This window comes from Euleptes europaea, chromosome 6 (genome assembly GCF_029931775.1).
Source record: "Euleptes europaea isolate rEulEur1 chromosome 6, rEulEur1.hap1, whole genome shotgun sequence".
NCBI classification, from domain to species: Eukaryota; Metazoa; Chordata; class Lepidosauria; order Squamata; family Sphaerodactylidae; genus Euleptes; species Euleptes europaea.
In genome coordinates, this window is record NC_079317.1 from 98,919,814 (window position 1) to 98,935,962 (window position 16,149).

General features: G+C 42.9%; 1 protein-coding gene across 2 annotated transcripts in view; it reads right to left on the reverse strand.

The window, feature by feature from the left end:
• Window positions 1-2,600: 2,600 nt before the first annotated feature.
• RIC8A (RIC8 guanine nucleotide exchange factor A) overlaps window positions 2,601-16,149 on the reverse strand; it is a 28,460-nt gene continuing 14,911 nt past the window's right edge. For both annotated transcript variants that reach the window (XM_056852071.1, XM_056852070.1), the window contains 7 exons: window positions 15,500-15,594; window positions 14,193-14,343; window positions 11,838-11,933; window positions 9,333-9,477; window positions 7,632-7,776; window positions 5,385-5,504; window positions 2,601-2,849 (listed from right to left, as the gene is read on the reverse strand). In XM_056852071.1, coding sequence (XP_056708049.1) covers window positions 2,714-2,849; window positions 5,385-5,504; window positions 7,632-7,776; window positions 9,333-9,477; window positions 11,838-11,933; window positions 14,193-14,343; window positions 15,500-15,594 — 888 coding nt within the window. In that variant the 3' untranslated portion in view covers window positions 2,601-2,713. The remainder of the gene's footprint in view (window positions 2,850-5,384; window positions 5,505-7,631; window positions 7,777-9,332; window positions 9,478-11,837; window positions 11,934-14,192; window positions 14,344-15,499; window positions 15,595-16,149) is intronic.

Here is a 16,149-nt window from a genome sequence, read left to right on the forward strand (position 1 = left end):
GTTTTAATCTGAATTAATATTTAGCCAACAGCACTATTAATCAAAATAAAAGCACCTTTCATGTTTCTGTGGTCTGTTTAATGTCTGTTTGCAAATTAACCAGAAGTTAAAGTCTGAACCTATGCCCTCTACCCTTGTGTTATCTTTCACTTATATTTAATGGTTGTCTGGGACATTTTTCATCCTTCAAATAATTGTCCCGTTTATTTATGTACAGGAAGGTTTGCTGAATACTGTGAACACCAATGAGTACAAAACTTTTCTTTTAAGGCAGATACTGATTTGGCCTTTAATTATTCTTCTGCTGTTATGAACATCTTGATTAGTAAATGGAAGGGAGGCGTCACCTATAATAGCACCATCATCTGTCTGCCCTGGGTCCAGTAACATTGCTGTTCATATAGGATCTATTGAAGTCATTTTTGTATACCATCTTCAGCATAGAATCAGAGTTGGAAAAGACCACCAGGGTCATCTAGCCCCTGCACAATGCAAGAAATTCACAACTACCTCCCCTCCCACATCCCCAGCGACCCCCTACTCCATGCGCAGAAGATGGCCAAGATGCCCTCCCTCTCATGATCTGCCGAAGGTCATAGAATCAGCATTGCTGACAGATGGCCAGCAGATATGTTGCTAGAAACTCCAAGGCCCCCTCAGAGGCTAGATTTAAAACAAACAAATTATTCTCTAAATGGGCCAAGGAGTTTTTGCAAACAGCCTCTAATAGCACATTGAAATGAACAGATTTGTTTATCTGGATATGTGATTTAAATATTGGATATGAAAGCTCTTGAAGTTTGGTTAAGCCATTCAAATGGGAGAGCATTTGAATCCAAAAAACAGAAGTATTTTTTTATTACATAGTCTGAAAGCACCCACTGCTTTTTAGGTCAAAAGATGTGCTTATGTGAATTGTTTAAAATTATTTTATACTATATTGCATTTTGGATATCAAGGAAACCTGTGCAGTGATAAGTGACATTTATAGCGTTCTTGCTCATACAAACATAAATAAACATTGTTAGAAGCAATTACATACTCTTTTTCTGCCAATCCTGGAAGGCACTAACAGCCTTCCACTGTTTATGTGTGATTCTGTTTTTACTCATTATCCATTTAAGCACAGAGAACTTCTCTAGATAGAGTATTCATTGCCTTACCAGTTTCAAAACTGATGTCATTTTAGAGACAAAATATTTATTTCTATTGTTTTGCAATGTACATGAATAATAAATAGTGCACACATTTTAACCTCCTTTGTGCAGATGATGGGACATAGAATAAGACAGGCCATTCATGCAGCTCAACTGTAAGATGTTCATGGAAACAATTCAGTTTCCAACATTTAAAAATGTACAGTATTACTCAAGTCATAATTAGAAGTGGCCGGAAGATCATCATCTAATTGCAGGCATCAGGCAGGATCCTCAACGTATCAGATCACTGCAGATTAACCCATATAAACCGTAATCTCTTTAGCTGAGTTCACTTTGTTTCAAGTACAAAACCAGTTTCAGCCTCGGCTCACCTCCATAGCATCGTACTTGAAAACAATAAGCCACAAACCACCAATGCACACAATTGTTATCTGAAGATTTATTTTATCCTAGTGAAAACCTTTAATTTATATTTGTGCTAAATTCAGAAACTGTTGGTAAAGCAGAAACAAGCTGGAACATAAGACTGCTTCTTTAAACAGAGAAGTCTAAAATCAGAATGAATGATGCAAGTACCCGAAAGCAACCCATGAAAGCTGAACGTAGAGTGCTATAGAAAAACATGGGACAGAAGCAGATACAAGTGTCATCAAGCAATTTGTCACTGCCTTTTGTCTGGAGAACACAAAGAGTGAGGTGAGTTCAGAAAACTAAATATGGTAGAAAGAGGAACGCAGCACAATGTCATTTAACTCTCTAAGGGTCAAAGCCTTTCTGGCCCCAAGTTTCCTGCCTGGATGTCTGAATGAGCAAAGGACATTACTCAGTTTCTCAAATCCCCCACATATTCCCGACATATGCAAAAGCATATTTGTGGGGCAAACCTGTACTTACCTACATGTTTCTGTAAGACATCCATAATGTGTCTTAAATTGTCTACACATTACACATGTAAACTTCCAGCTGTATACAGTTTAATGTAACGTGTAAAAAAAAAATGGCAGGTTTAGCCTGATTCTCACATTCCTATAGTATCCAGTCACATCTGCTGAATGTACACATTCACATTGTATCCATGTATTCTTAAAAACAAGTACATAAGCATGGTTGCTACATATGTGCTTGGCACAAGTATCAACACATACCTCCCTCCACCTGCAGACACACATGCACTTCTATGCATGTATACCATACGCTTCTCACACAAGTGTCTGCATTCACAACGCCTCAAGTGCAACAGCTCTCTCAGTGTGTTGAGACTGCCCTCCCCTCTCCCTCCTATACAATCTTCTTAAGATTCCTACTAGAAAGTCCTGGTAGTGTGTCAGATTCTTATGGACACCGCGGGGAAGAGACCAAGGCAGAAACCAAACTGTGAAGAGCTGTTGGGGGAAGTAATACTTATAGGTCTAGAGAAAATGCAGATGTTACACCGGTCTAGGCAGTGGGCATCCAGCCCATACAGTGTCCTTTTCTGGAACTAGTCTCTTGGTACAGCACCGGTCATGGAGGGAGAATAGAGGGTCCCTAGTTTTTTAGGGAAAAGGAGAGTTTCAGTCCAATTCCAAATCAGAGTCATGTGATGCCCTATCGTCATGTATTGGTTGAAGAGTATCCTGTATTGAGTCTAAATTGAGAGCAGTCAGATTGCCCTCTGGAGTCACACCCATTGGCTGGATGACTTGCTGTCTGCAATGGGAAAAAGGAAAAACAGCAGATTATTGGGAGGCGGAGGGTTTCCAAGCAGAAATTCTAGATAATCTACTACCAAAAGAAGCCCTGTGACAGGTAAGGATACATATCTGCTATGAGACCTTTACACTATCTGGCTGTACTAGAGAAAATGGCACAAAATGGATATGTATACAATAGCCAATGAAAATGCTCCCATTGGCCAATCACATGGGCTGGCACTGATTTTGAACACATGAAACTGCCTTATAATCAATCAGACCATTGGTCCATCAAGGTCAGTATTGTCTACTCAGACTGACAGCAGCACTCCAGGGTTTCAGGTAGAGGTCTTTCACATCACCGGCAAACACACATGCACTTCTAAGCATGTATACCACATATACTTCTCACACATAGTATCTGCACTCAAGCCTTTTTAATTGGAGATGCCAGGGATTGAACCTACAAACCTCTGCAAGCAAAGCAGAGGCTCTTCCACTGAGCCACAGCCCCTCCCCAGAACATATTTTCCTGAACATGTTCTGTTAGCATCACTGAAGCCAGTCTTTTACTTGCCAGGAGTTTAATCTGGAGCCCTTAAAAGGAGAAATAATGTGCTCTGTCACTTCTCTACTTCCTTAGCTTTTCTGTCTCCTGGTGAAAAGTGAGGTCAAGTTGCAGCCAACCTATAGCGAGCCATAGGGTTTTCAAGGCAAGAGACAAGAGAGGTGGTTTGCCTTTGCCTGCCTCTTCCTTGGTGGTTTCCCATCCCAGTGCTAACCAGAGCCAACCCTGCTTACCGGTAGCTTCCAAAATCTGATGGGGGCTCAGGGCACCCATCTCCTAGCACCCTATTATGAGCTTCAACCGTGCAAAGACTCTCTTGTTAAAGTGAAGGCACAAAGAGAGAAAGCAAAGATTTTTAATAAATTGGTTTCCAAATTTTTCCAACAAATAAATGTTTTTTCAGGGAAAACATGCAATCCTATGCAGGCTTCCTCCAGTTTGTCCACTGGAATGAGTGGCTTAGACTGGAGTAACCCTGCATAGGATTTCCACTGTTAACCTCTTCCAGTTTACCGTAGCGTATATAGATCACGGTAAAACTGTGACTTTAAAAAGTTTTTGTATTCCATTTGGTTTTCTGAGCATAGACAAGTTGTATTTGTCACATGTGACTACAGCTTTGTTCTGCAAGAAACCTCAATGGAACATCTAAACTGGTTAGATTACAACGCTATTATGAGCACTGAAGATTCAGGAAGTGACTGCTTTAAAATCTCTCCCTGTCATTCTAGCAGGCAAATACTGCTGGAGTTAATAATTTTTTTCTAGTTATGCAAAGTTAGTGACTAGAAGAAAGCCAGGTTGCAGTGGATATATTGTTGGCATAACGTTCAGACAAGCATTTCTATCTGTCTGAGACACTGGAAAAATGTGGCAGCTGCATTAAACAGCCTGTCTGCTTCCCTTTTTTCTCTGTCCACCAATGTATTTTTTGAACTCCTTGGGTAGATCCTGGGCTCCTGACTGCACTGCTCTTAAAGGATGTATGAGCAACTACTGTGAACACCTGAAGAGAGGTGGAATTCTTGGTCTCAGCTCCCATCAGGCCTCAACAGAGTTTACCAAATCAACTTTACGTAGCGTTCAAATTCACGTGGAGGGGTAAAGCACAGAAAGCAGATTATGGCCCTAGATTACCTATGTTCTATTTCAACTATACATTCTCAGGTCAACAAAGGTCCCAAAGAAATTGATAAGAGCTAAAAGGAAAATCCCATTTATTTGAACTATCATCCTCTCCAAGTATATCCAATGTATTTGTTTTCCAGCCCAGACTAGCCATCATGAACAACACTGAGCTTGGATTCTCTTTCCCACCCTGTTTTCAAATTCTAGGTAACTCTGCTTTGGTCTTGTTAATGTATATAATTTATAGCTCTCACAGTTGTAGAAGAAGGCTTGATGATGTGTTTAGCACTTGTTTACAGCCTAATCATTCTGGCTGAGTGTGTGATTTTGGTAGATAGGAGTAAAGGTGCCTGTAATCAATATTCATTTAACTTCTTGTCTCCTCTCCACCCTACTAGAGCCTCTTGTAATGCATCAACATCTGAAAGTATTCTAAGTGGTAAAAAGAAATCCCAGATGTTCTAGTCACACTAAACTGAAAATATTTCATCTTCACCTAAATTATTATTTAGAAGTAACAATCATTTTTTAAGATGTCAGGGAGTGAAGACCTGTAGTTACAGAATGAGGGGAATCCAGTAGAGCTAGGTAATTTGACAGAGCAACTGAGCAATGATCATTGATAAGTCTGCTAAAGCCATGGTGTCAGGGTAATATCCTGCTGCTTGGACAGTTTCAGACAACCAAATTGCACTGCATTCCCACACAATGGTTGCAGAAGGAATTGCTCACTGGGGAAAATCTGGTCTGAATCTACATGAACTGGAACTCCAGCCTACTTGATCTTAACCAAGCAGCCTCTTCAAGCATGCCCCAAAGCAAAAACCCATCTTCAGATAATCACTGTTATGGTACCTGGAGAGTTTGTCAAACATGTTCACCAGTTTCATAGCTTCAAACTCCTTCTGCTCTTCTGTCATGCCCTCCATTGGGTTGGGAAGTTTCTCCTCCACACGTCCAGTTATCGGGTTAATACTGAACGAGCATGCCAAAAACGAAGCAAAGAACACACACATAGAAAGGTGATGATAAAGAAGGCAGAAATATGCAAGTATAGTAATCCTGGGACTCTACTCTCCTGAACTTTTACATATCTTTCCTTAAACCAGAGGCTCCACTCTGTGCCTGGGCTACCCAAGTCCTGCCAAACAGGTAAAGCCCCCAAAGAGCCCAGTCCCCACAAAACAACACATGTTATTGTCTCTGCTCTATTTGGCGAACAAAGCCATGGTGGCCCCATCACATAACATATATCTGGAATCCAATACAGATGCCACCAGAGGTTATATTTCTGTTTCAAGTTGTACTGCATCGAAGCAGAGCAGACATCCCTGGTAGGACATATGCATTTGGCAGGCATGAAAACAGCCGATTTTCAGATACGAAGGAAGCCTGGCCCCTGTGAAGCAACGACATGCATTTGGGCACTGCAATAGGGCAGCCAAATCTTTCACTTGTAATTTTAATCTTTCCAGAAAGTGGGCAACTTTTATTTTGTAAAGGGCACTGGTTTTTTAACACTTTTATGATTTGCATTGAACAATGTTGCAGCCTGTCCTCATCCATCAGTACCTTGAAGGGGGAGAGAAACAGACCTGGGATTCTTCAGCAATTGCAGGTGTAGATCAGGTTAACAAAACTATTAAGACTGCATTATCCCCAATTACTGCCATTCAGAATGGCCTCTGCGCTTTTCTTAATTTGAACTGTACTTGATTACACCATGTATTTCCTGTATTCCACGGCCTCCTTGACCCTGCTGTTTACCATTTTTTTCTTCATAAGCACATGTGTGTCTACAAAATAGGCTCGAGTTCAAGAAAGATTATGGTAGAATATATTTTTACAGTCTTTAAGGTGGTTCAAGACTCCTGTTTCTTTTTTTTCAGAAAAAGGGAGTATCGGCTGTTCGTTACTTGGTTATCACAATAAACACCTTTAACATTAAAACTAGCAGCAGTCTCTCCAAAGAAATGTACCCTTCTATATCCAGATCAGCACTTGTGACATTTCAGTTCAGTTTGTTAACAGTCTCTGCACCTTTTCCATACATTTGTACAACGACCTTCTGAGATTGCAGGTTTTCCTTTCATAAAGGAATGTCCTGCTTACACAGTTGCACCCACAAACATCCCAAAACACTTGCAGTGTTTGTGCAAGTGAGAAAAAATATGGAGAGGAAGAAGAGAATCATCAAATGGGGTTATGACATAGCCAAGCTAGGTTGCTACCAACAGTAGTTTGTTTTTTTTAAGAAATCCACAATGTATTGAATGATGAAAATTATGAATTCGATATGCATTTACAAAAGGAGGGAACCCACTGATAATGAAAGATGTTCAGGACAAGAAAACAGATCTGTCTAGGATTATGGGAAAGGTAACTCCTTTTTTAATGATATACAGATGTTGTTATAAATAGTCAGTGGAATGCTGAACAGAGACAAATCCTGGAAGATGGGACCGGCAGTGCAATTCTGTGTAGCAGATCACAGGAAAACCTGCTGGTCTTGGTCCCCACGTGCACCAGTATAGATAGGCTAATAGGCAGAGAAGGAGGCCATCAGACAAGGAAACGGGTATTTATAGGAGTGTTAAACATGCAGAAAGTGAAGAGAGTGCCAAGAAGGAAGGTAGAGAGGAGAAAGTTAGTAGTGAGATTATCAAAGTCCCACAAAAGCAATCAGAAGATAATAGAGATTATAGGTAATAGTACAGAAAGGAACTAGTAGGAAAAGAAATAGTAAGGAATAGTACAGAAAGGAATGGGTCAAAAGGCGCAAAGGAAACAGTAATGCCTGGAGTTAGTTTCAGAGGGTAGCCACGTTGGTCTGCAGTACGTAAGAACGTAAAAAAAGCCATACTGGTTCAGACCAAGGCCCAACAATTCCAGCACTCTGTTCACACAGTGGCCAACAAGATTTTCTGGGTATAAGGTTTTGAGAATCAGAGCTACCTTTGTCAGACGAATTCTTTGTCTGAAGAATGCAGCTCTAACTCTCGAAAGCTTATACCCAGAAAATCTTGTTAGTTTCTAAGGTGCTAGTGGACTCAACTCTAGCAGTCATGCCTGGATAAGCCATAAACATAAATGGGTCCATACTTGGGTTTCGCTTCCTTATACTCCTCTGTATCAGTATCTTCATCCTCAGAGTATTCACCGTCTGCCCGGCCACCAGCCATGAGACCTCGCGCTGCCAGAAGCCCAGCAGCATTCCCGTATCCTGTGTATTTCACAAACCGTGCCACTGTTGGAGTAATGAAAATAAATGGGTGTCATTCATCCACCCTACAGAAAACCTGATGGACTGAAGAAAGCAATTGAATTCAACTGTTAGTAGGACAGGGTTTTTTGCATGTCAGACCAATGTTCAAGGAAGCAGTTTCTTGTAAGCCTCTTAAGCAGTTAGCCATATTTAGAGCCAATGTAAACTTCTTGACCCAATGAAGAGATTTTTCATCCCATAAACCTCTCACATTAACTTTGATAAGAGTTTGATTCTTCCCCAACTTCAGGCCATGTCCCATGTTACTTTTTTCAACCCACACCAGATGAACTGTGAAAAATGTCATGTGTGCAAACATCTACAGGTTGAAGCATATTCTAAGAGGGACACAGATAACACCGGTTTTACAAGAAGTAATGTGAGAAACTGGCTTCACTGCCACAACACTGAAAGCTCATACCTTACCAGAAAATATTTTTGTTAGTCTTTAAGGTGCTACTGGACTCTTGCCCTTTTCTACTGCTGCAGACAGACTAACACGGCGACCCACTGTGAATTAACAACACTGAAGAAAATGAGTAGTAGCCATTCTTGGAGGGAAGGCCCTTTTATTATAGCAATAGCCAACCTCTCATGCTCTATCAATTTATAAGCTTTTATTTCCTTCCCTTTTTCATCTGGGCTTCTGGGTTTTTTTTGTGGGGGGGAAGAATACCCCAGCCAAAGCACATCTCATTTTAATTCACTTCATACCCAGGCAATATTATTTTGGCCTAGGGATGTTTAATTTGACTTGGCTCTTAGCTCCACCTTCAAATCCACAACCCTCACTAGGGCTGTGCACCTTTCTTCAGTATTTTTTGCATTCAAGTTTAATAAACCTGGAAATTTTTGAAAAATCCGAATATAAGGGATTCGGCTTTTTTGAATATTTGAACATTTTTGAGTTTAGCAAACCTAAACCCGAACAATATACGGTGCAGAACTGACAGCTGGGCTCCGTAGTTCTGTGCCGCCTGCCCCTCTGAAGTCCTCGTGGACTTTGGAGGAGGCCCTGCGTTCAGATCGCCGCCTGCCCCCTCCAAAGTCCATGTGGGCAGTTGGGCAGGTGGCACTCTAACTCAGATCCCTGCCACCTGCTGCCTCCAAAGTCCATGGACTTCGGAGGCGGCAGGCAACAGCAAACTGAACACAGCAGCAAGGATTCAGCCAGCAGATACGGGGGGAAGGAAGAGGGGAGGGGGGGAAATGGCAGTGATGCCAAAGCGGCCCTGGATAATGCCAAAAATGTTTTGTCATTATTCGGGATCCACTTGTTTGGCTCCCTTTTATTGCCACCATTTTTTACCTGTAAATTCCCCACCACCACCGAAAAATACAAAAAGGGTATTTTTGGGGAGGGGGGTTGGTTTGGCTTTAGCCAAATGCACACCCCTACCCCTCACCCCTGCCCAACATTTTAAAAAAATCTCATAGGGATTATCATATGCACCCAGCTCCCTTTTCAAACAGCTGACATATAATGTCACAAGACAACTTGTGCCAGGAGAACAAAAAAAGAAGAAGAAAACACTCACCACTCTCCTTGCAGAGAACAAAGAGGAACTCTGCCGCACAGTGCTTCACATCGGTGTCAATGTGAGTCATGAGGCGCACAAGCTTGTTCCTCAGGAAATTCCCTACCTCAGGCCTATTCTTCACATCACGCAGTGGGGGCAGCACCTGCAAACACATGCAAAGGGAAGGCTTGGGTCAACAGGCGCCCCAATTAAGCTAGTGCTCATGAGGCCCTACAAGCAATGTACAAAAATAGTCCTCAAAAAGACTTCACCTATAGAAATTGCCCTGGAGGCATTTGCCAGCATAAAAGGATTTGTTCAAAATGAAAATAACTGCACAAATAGCGTGAGCATAGGGAGGGACTCGTGTCAGTCCCCGATTCCATGACTCACAAAATAGCCAAAAAGAGGCCAAAGAACTTCCACAACCATAGCCCATAAAACAAATTCACTAACAATAAATGTGCTGTCAGGAAAGGAGGGAGAACGGCATTTTCCTCGTTATAACCTATCACATTTTGAGTGTGAGGGAAAAGCAGCATTTCATGCAAACTTTGAAGCAACTGAGACATTTGGCATAATTACTGTGCAATTAACTGATCATGTTAAAGGGCTTATGGATATGCAATAATGCGGATTTTTTTCACTATACCAATGAAACAGAGCTATGCATACATTTGTAGCACTACCGCAAACTTCAAAAACAAGATTAGTGGTGAAGCAGAAAACTAGCAGTTTTGCAGCTATCTGTCCACGTAGTAAAAAGTCAGCATGATCCAGTGATTCATGTCGGATTAGGATCTTGGAGCCCCAGGTTCAAATCCTCATTCTGCTATAGTAGCTTGCTAGCTGACCTTAGGCCAGTCACTCTCTCACACAGCTAACCTACCTGGGTTGCCAGCTCCGGGTCAGAAAATTTCTGGGTAGGATGGGAAGTTTACAAATAAATATCTGGGGCCAAGCTATATAAGTGTTTTTCTCAGTTACAAATTCTGGGTATACTCCCTTATTACTCATGATCCATATAACATTTCTCTCCTTTATGTTCCTTGTCTTTAGGGCATATATTTTGAGAGTTGATTTATGGTTTTCACTTTAAAAAACAAGGTTTGAGGATGGGGGAGACCTCAGCAGGGTATAATGCCATGCAGTCCACCACTCAAAGCAGACATTTTCTCCAGGGCATCGGATCTCTGCAGTATGGAGATCAGTTGTAATTCCGGGAGATCTCCAGGTCCCACCTGGAGGCTGGCAACCCCTGCTCACGGGGTTGTTGTAAGGATGAGCTAGAGGAGAGGAAAGTGATGTGCCTTGGGTCTCCATTGGGGAGAAAAGCAAGGTATAATTATCTAAACCAGTGGATCCCAAAGTGGGCAGTACCACCCCCTGGGGGCAGTGGGATTACCTGAGGGGGCACTAAGAGGCAAGAGGGCAGCAGGGGGGCACTAGAGGTGGGCCCCTTCAACTATGTCGTTGGGGGGCATTGGGGTTAAGTTTGTGGAACCAAGGGGGGGGTGGCCTGAAAAGTTTGGGAACCACCGATCTAAACAAATTAATATGAAGCAATCCAGATGAGTGCTTTACCAAGTGTTCTCAACCCAAACCACGTATCCTAACGGGTTCTGTGAATCAACCTCACTCCAGATCCCCCAGATCTTTGCAATGGGCTCAGCACCTTCATTGCAGCAATGCAGAATGAAGTGCTGAGGGTTGGTGATGCCAGTCATGCCAGTGCCTTGCTCTCTGCGTGAGTGGAAGGAAGCGACAAGCTACTCTGCTGTGTGAGCGTGCACTGCAACTGAGGCCCCAGGAACCTTCAGGACAAGGCAGAGAAAGGATTTCAGAGGTCAGGCAAAGCCACAGTTTTCCTAATCCCTGTGGTTGCTGGCCATCCTGTTTAGACTAGCCTCCATTACAAAGTTCATCACACTAGTCAGATCGCAAAATACTAAAATACTAATACGGCAAAGAACATAAGACTAACAAATGAGAATGTGCTGCTGAACTAATGCTGTGTCGAGTACTGAACGTCATGAAAAAGTATCTCATATACAAGCTGTGTATCATGTTGGCAAATCTATTATAACTGAACAGGATAGCCTCAGAGTTCAGAAAAATCAAAGAAGTTATGTATGCCAAGGACCTTCTCTCTGACCATTGACTATGCTTCTCGAGAATGCCACCCTCCCCATCACATGCTGCATGAAGACTGTGCATGTAGGGTGAGCAGCATCTAGAAGATGGGATGGTTGAGACAGAAGATTTCTCTCTCAAGACATGAGAGGTATTCCAATACTTTAAAGGATACTTCCCACAGTGTTATGAAAGGAACCAAGAATAACAATACTGTGAACATGGCATATTTGTGCACACTGTTCATGCAATACACAACTCTTTGTAATGCCCACGAAACAATTTCACAACATCTCTAGGCTTACAGCACGGGGCAGGGTTTGCTTCACAGTTTGCTGGTTCAAAGGATGTTTTATTTTTTTCGGGTCCTACACAAACCAAATACAGTACCTTGGCTTTAAGGAACTTCCTTGTCTGGCGGTGGACCCGGGCACTCTCAGTCAGCAAGTTCAGCACAGGAGTCAGACTCTCCTTAAGCTTGTGACCCTGTGGAAAATCCCACAAGAACCAACAGGTCATAATTGCACCCATGTTCTGTTTCCTTCTATGAAAAGACTCGAGGCTGTAGAGAACTTTATGGAAAGAACCAGGAACGCCCACTCCCATTTTTCTGAAAGTTCAACTGATTCCTGGTCTGCGATCAACCTACCCTGTACATGAGGTTCAAGTCTTCCCTTCAGCGTTGGCAGAACTACATGTTATACAAAACACAGGATTGCCGCTCACAAATTACAGCCCATGTAAGATCCCTCTCTGTCACAGATGATACAACTTAACTTATACTGTCACACCATTATACTATGAGAACTGCCTGTCTCCACCGCACCAGTAGCAGCCAATTTCTATGGAGCAGAGGCAAAAAGTCACTTAGCATAACAATGTCAGGACATGAGTTATAAACAATAGTAGGCATTACAGGAGGGAGAACTCAACATGGGGCTGCCATTTTGGGCAGCAATGCCATTTTTTTTAATATGTAGCTTCTCCCTCAATACATCAAGATATGCTCTTTCTGCTAAATGTCCGATCACCGCATTGCAAGTACTGAACACAAGCAAGTGAATGAGAGCTGGTTCAGTGAGTTATGGAGAAGCACAGAAAGCAGAAAAGACAAGTGTTTTGCATTTCTGTTTTGCACGGTTTGATGCCATATTTCATCTGGAATGATCTTCCTTAAGATCACCGAGATTATGGTGCACGAGCTTCTACCTTTCTGTAGGGTATGAACCAGCCCTGAGAAAATTCCGTTAATCACAAAGTCATCTGTAAACTCCTCTTCTAATCAAAGCCCCTTTGGAACCACCCCCAATCCCCAAAATCCCGCTAATGTTTTATACAATCCTCACAGGGAAAGAAATAGCTAGAAACATACTTGGCTATGGGGACACCCTGGAAGCCAGTGTACTGTGCAGAAAAACAGATTGAAAAAGAAATGAGCTGATCATCATTAACGCTTCCTATTCTACCATTATTTATTTATTTGAAAAATCATGGCAAGGCTCGGCAGCCCAGATCAGAAGCGGGCAGTGGCTGCCTCAGCTGGCCAGCCTGCAGCGGGCTTGCCAGCCCAGATCAAGAACAGAGCTGGCTTCCTTGGCTGGCGAACCTGCAGCGGGGCTTGCCAGCCCAGATCTGGAATGGGGGGGTGGGTATGGCTACCTTGGCTCTCAAGCCCAGTGCATACATCGCCCTCCCCAGCAGCCCCTGACTTTGGGGTGGGGTGGAAGGGTGATGTATGCACTCAGCATAGCCCCTGACCTTCCGATTCCCATTGCCTGTGGGCTGGGACCTCCAAGTGGAGGTCCCAGCCAGCAAGCGACATGGATTGGAAGGCCCCAGCTCAGTTCGCAGGCTGGATAATAGCGCTCAAAGGGCAAGATCCAGTCTGTGGACCTTATCTTTGACACCCTTGCCTTAGACAGTGTTTGTTTGCTTACTGGATATATTATGCCATCTGATTGAATTGTTTTCTATAATTTGTAATCTGCCTTGAGTTTTAGTGAGAAAGGCAGGCTATAAATGAAGTAAAAATACAATAAAATGTATATATTGCCTTTCTACCCAATCAGGTCCCCCAAAGCAACTAACAATTAAAAACAAAACATTATAAAAGTACATCTAGTTAAAACCATAGCTAAAATACATTTATAAAAACCAAAGGACAACAATTGAAACTTAAGGCAGGAAGGAGAGGTCATTGAGGGAACATGAGACTACAGAAAATCGAAAAGTCTGCACCTATTTGCAAAAGACAGTGGTAGAATGGGATAAATATCTGTAGGGAAGGAGTTTCATAATTTTGGCACCATGACTGAGAAGACCCTCTCTCTTGGGTTGCCACTCATCTAACTACAGCTAAATGCTCATCTGGAAAACCAAGTCACATTTTACATTTCAACTAGTCGCTGAGTCAGTTTCAAGCCAACCAAATATACCACCAAAACAACCAATGAAGCAATTACTTTTTAATAACAGAAGTCACCCATCATGGACTGCCTTATCTCCAACCAGAGAATTATCTTTCATCCCATTCACATTTTACATCCCATCTGTAGGCCTTTGCTATCCCTGCCTCTTCCCTATGATGCTGACCACTGTTATAACTGTACAAAATAAAGGCTAAACTCAGATAATCCAAGCATAGGGATGAATGCCCAGAGCTGTCCTTCAATGGGCACGAAGGCATCATAAGTAAAAGTGGATGTGGCGTAATGAACAATTGTGAAAACCATCCTTTTCACCCACCCTGTCAAGACGTCGGTCGAGGAAATCCAGGAGGACGTTGACAGCATCCATATTGACTCCCATGTATTCAAGTGAGCCTGGCTGCACTTTGGGTAGCAGCAGGACGTCCAGACACTTGAGAGGCAGATTGCCCAGGAGGTTCACCGTGTGGCTGAATATGCATCAAAAAGCAAAATGGGCAGAGATTTACCAATGAAGCACTATACTGTTAATTAAATCTATCAAGTATCCAAACAAAATTTCTCAGCTCTGGCAACTTAAGAACAAGATTTCATTTCTGGTCCTCTCAAGGAGGCTTATAGCCCACTCAAGACAACTAAATTACTTATGCATTACGTCTAGAGCATCAAACCTGGGCTGCTTCCACATGGCAAGAATTACCCGTGTTGCTCTCATAGCTGGTGCGAACGCTGAGGCAAATGCATCAGCCACAGAGTTGGAGTTTTCTTTGCACTTTCCTGTCATCATTCCCTTATGGCTATCTTTTTTCTCCATCACATCACCAGAGGGCTTTTCGAAGGCTTTAAAAAAAACAACTCTATAAAGCAGGGGTGTCAGATAAGGCCCACGAGCTGGATCCAGCCCCTTGGGAGTTCTTATCCAGCCCGCAAGCCAACCAAGGCAGCCACCCCCACCTCCTCTCGATCTGGGCTGGCGTGCCATGGCCGGGCCCGACCAAATGACATTTATGTCATATCCAGCCCTTGTAACAATTGAGTTCAACACCCCTGCTATAAAGCCTTTGAAAATCCCCAGTAGCACAGTGGGGAAAATGGCAGCGGCAAGATGCTAGCAGCAGGAAAATGCTCCCGATGCAGGCAGGGCCTCTGAAAAAGCGTATCTTCATAAGAACATAAGAAAGGCCCTGGTGGATCAGACCAAGGCCCATCAAGTCCAGCAGTCTGTTCACACCGTGGTCAACCAGGTGCCTCTAGGAAGCCACTAACAAGGAACTAGAAAGCCACTATCTTCCTGCCCAGACGGAACAATAACACACTTGGACAGTGTTCTTTCCGAAAAGATCATAGTAAAGCATATTTGGGAAAGAGTATGCTGAAAATGGGATAACCCTAGAAATAGGATGCTGCTGTGTGGATGCTAAAAAAACAATTCTAGTTTGGAAGCAATGGTGGACAAAATTTTTTCATGTGGAAGCAACCTTGAACTCAGATTCTTGGAGCACTCTGCACCAGTTGCAAGCCCTCAGCACACATGCCCATGTTAAAGTAATTTCAGCACTGCCATTTTCTCTTCTAGATAAGGAACACAGTGGGATCCAAATCTTTCATCATAATAATGGTCTTCACCTGTGAAATTCTTCTGTTCGGTCCTCACCATTTGCTGAAATCATCAGGCAATGACGGAGGAGGGCACTCAGGTGTCGGTACAGAGCGGCGTCTTCCTGCCCCAAAACAGAATGAAAAGCCCAATTATGAGAGGGGGACGCATCTCTCTTTTGCTGTCTTCAACAAACCACTCATACTGCACTCTAAACAGAATGTGCTTCCAGACATTTGTATCAAGATAAAAGTGCAAACTAAGAATCTGAATGGTGATCTCATCTGGATGCTCGGAATACAACCTCTGCACATAATTTTATGTTTTTGGCTCCCAGTTTGGGGGACAAATACGTAGACACAGCCAGCAAGGAAGGGAGATGAATGAGGTTTGCAAGGGGCCTTCAGCTTCTCCCTTTAGCTGCCCTCCCAACCCTCTTCCATCCTTGCAAATATGCAAACGACTTTCCCTAGCAGAGTTTACACTGTCTGGTTGTTGAATCCAGAAACACTTAATGCAGAATTCTATAGCCTCATCAAGTGAAGTGTTGTGTATGTATATAGTGGGGTAGTAAGCAAAGGGGAGACTTGGGAGCTCGAGTTCTGCATGAAGGATCCTAAACCCTGCTCGCCCTATTTGTTAAGCAAACGGACCCTATTGGCCCTAAGCCAGCATGTTC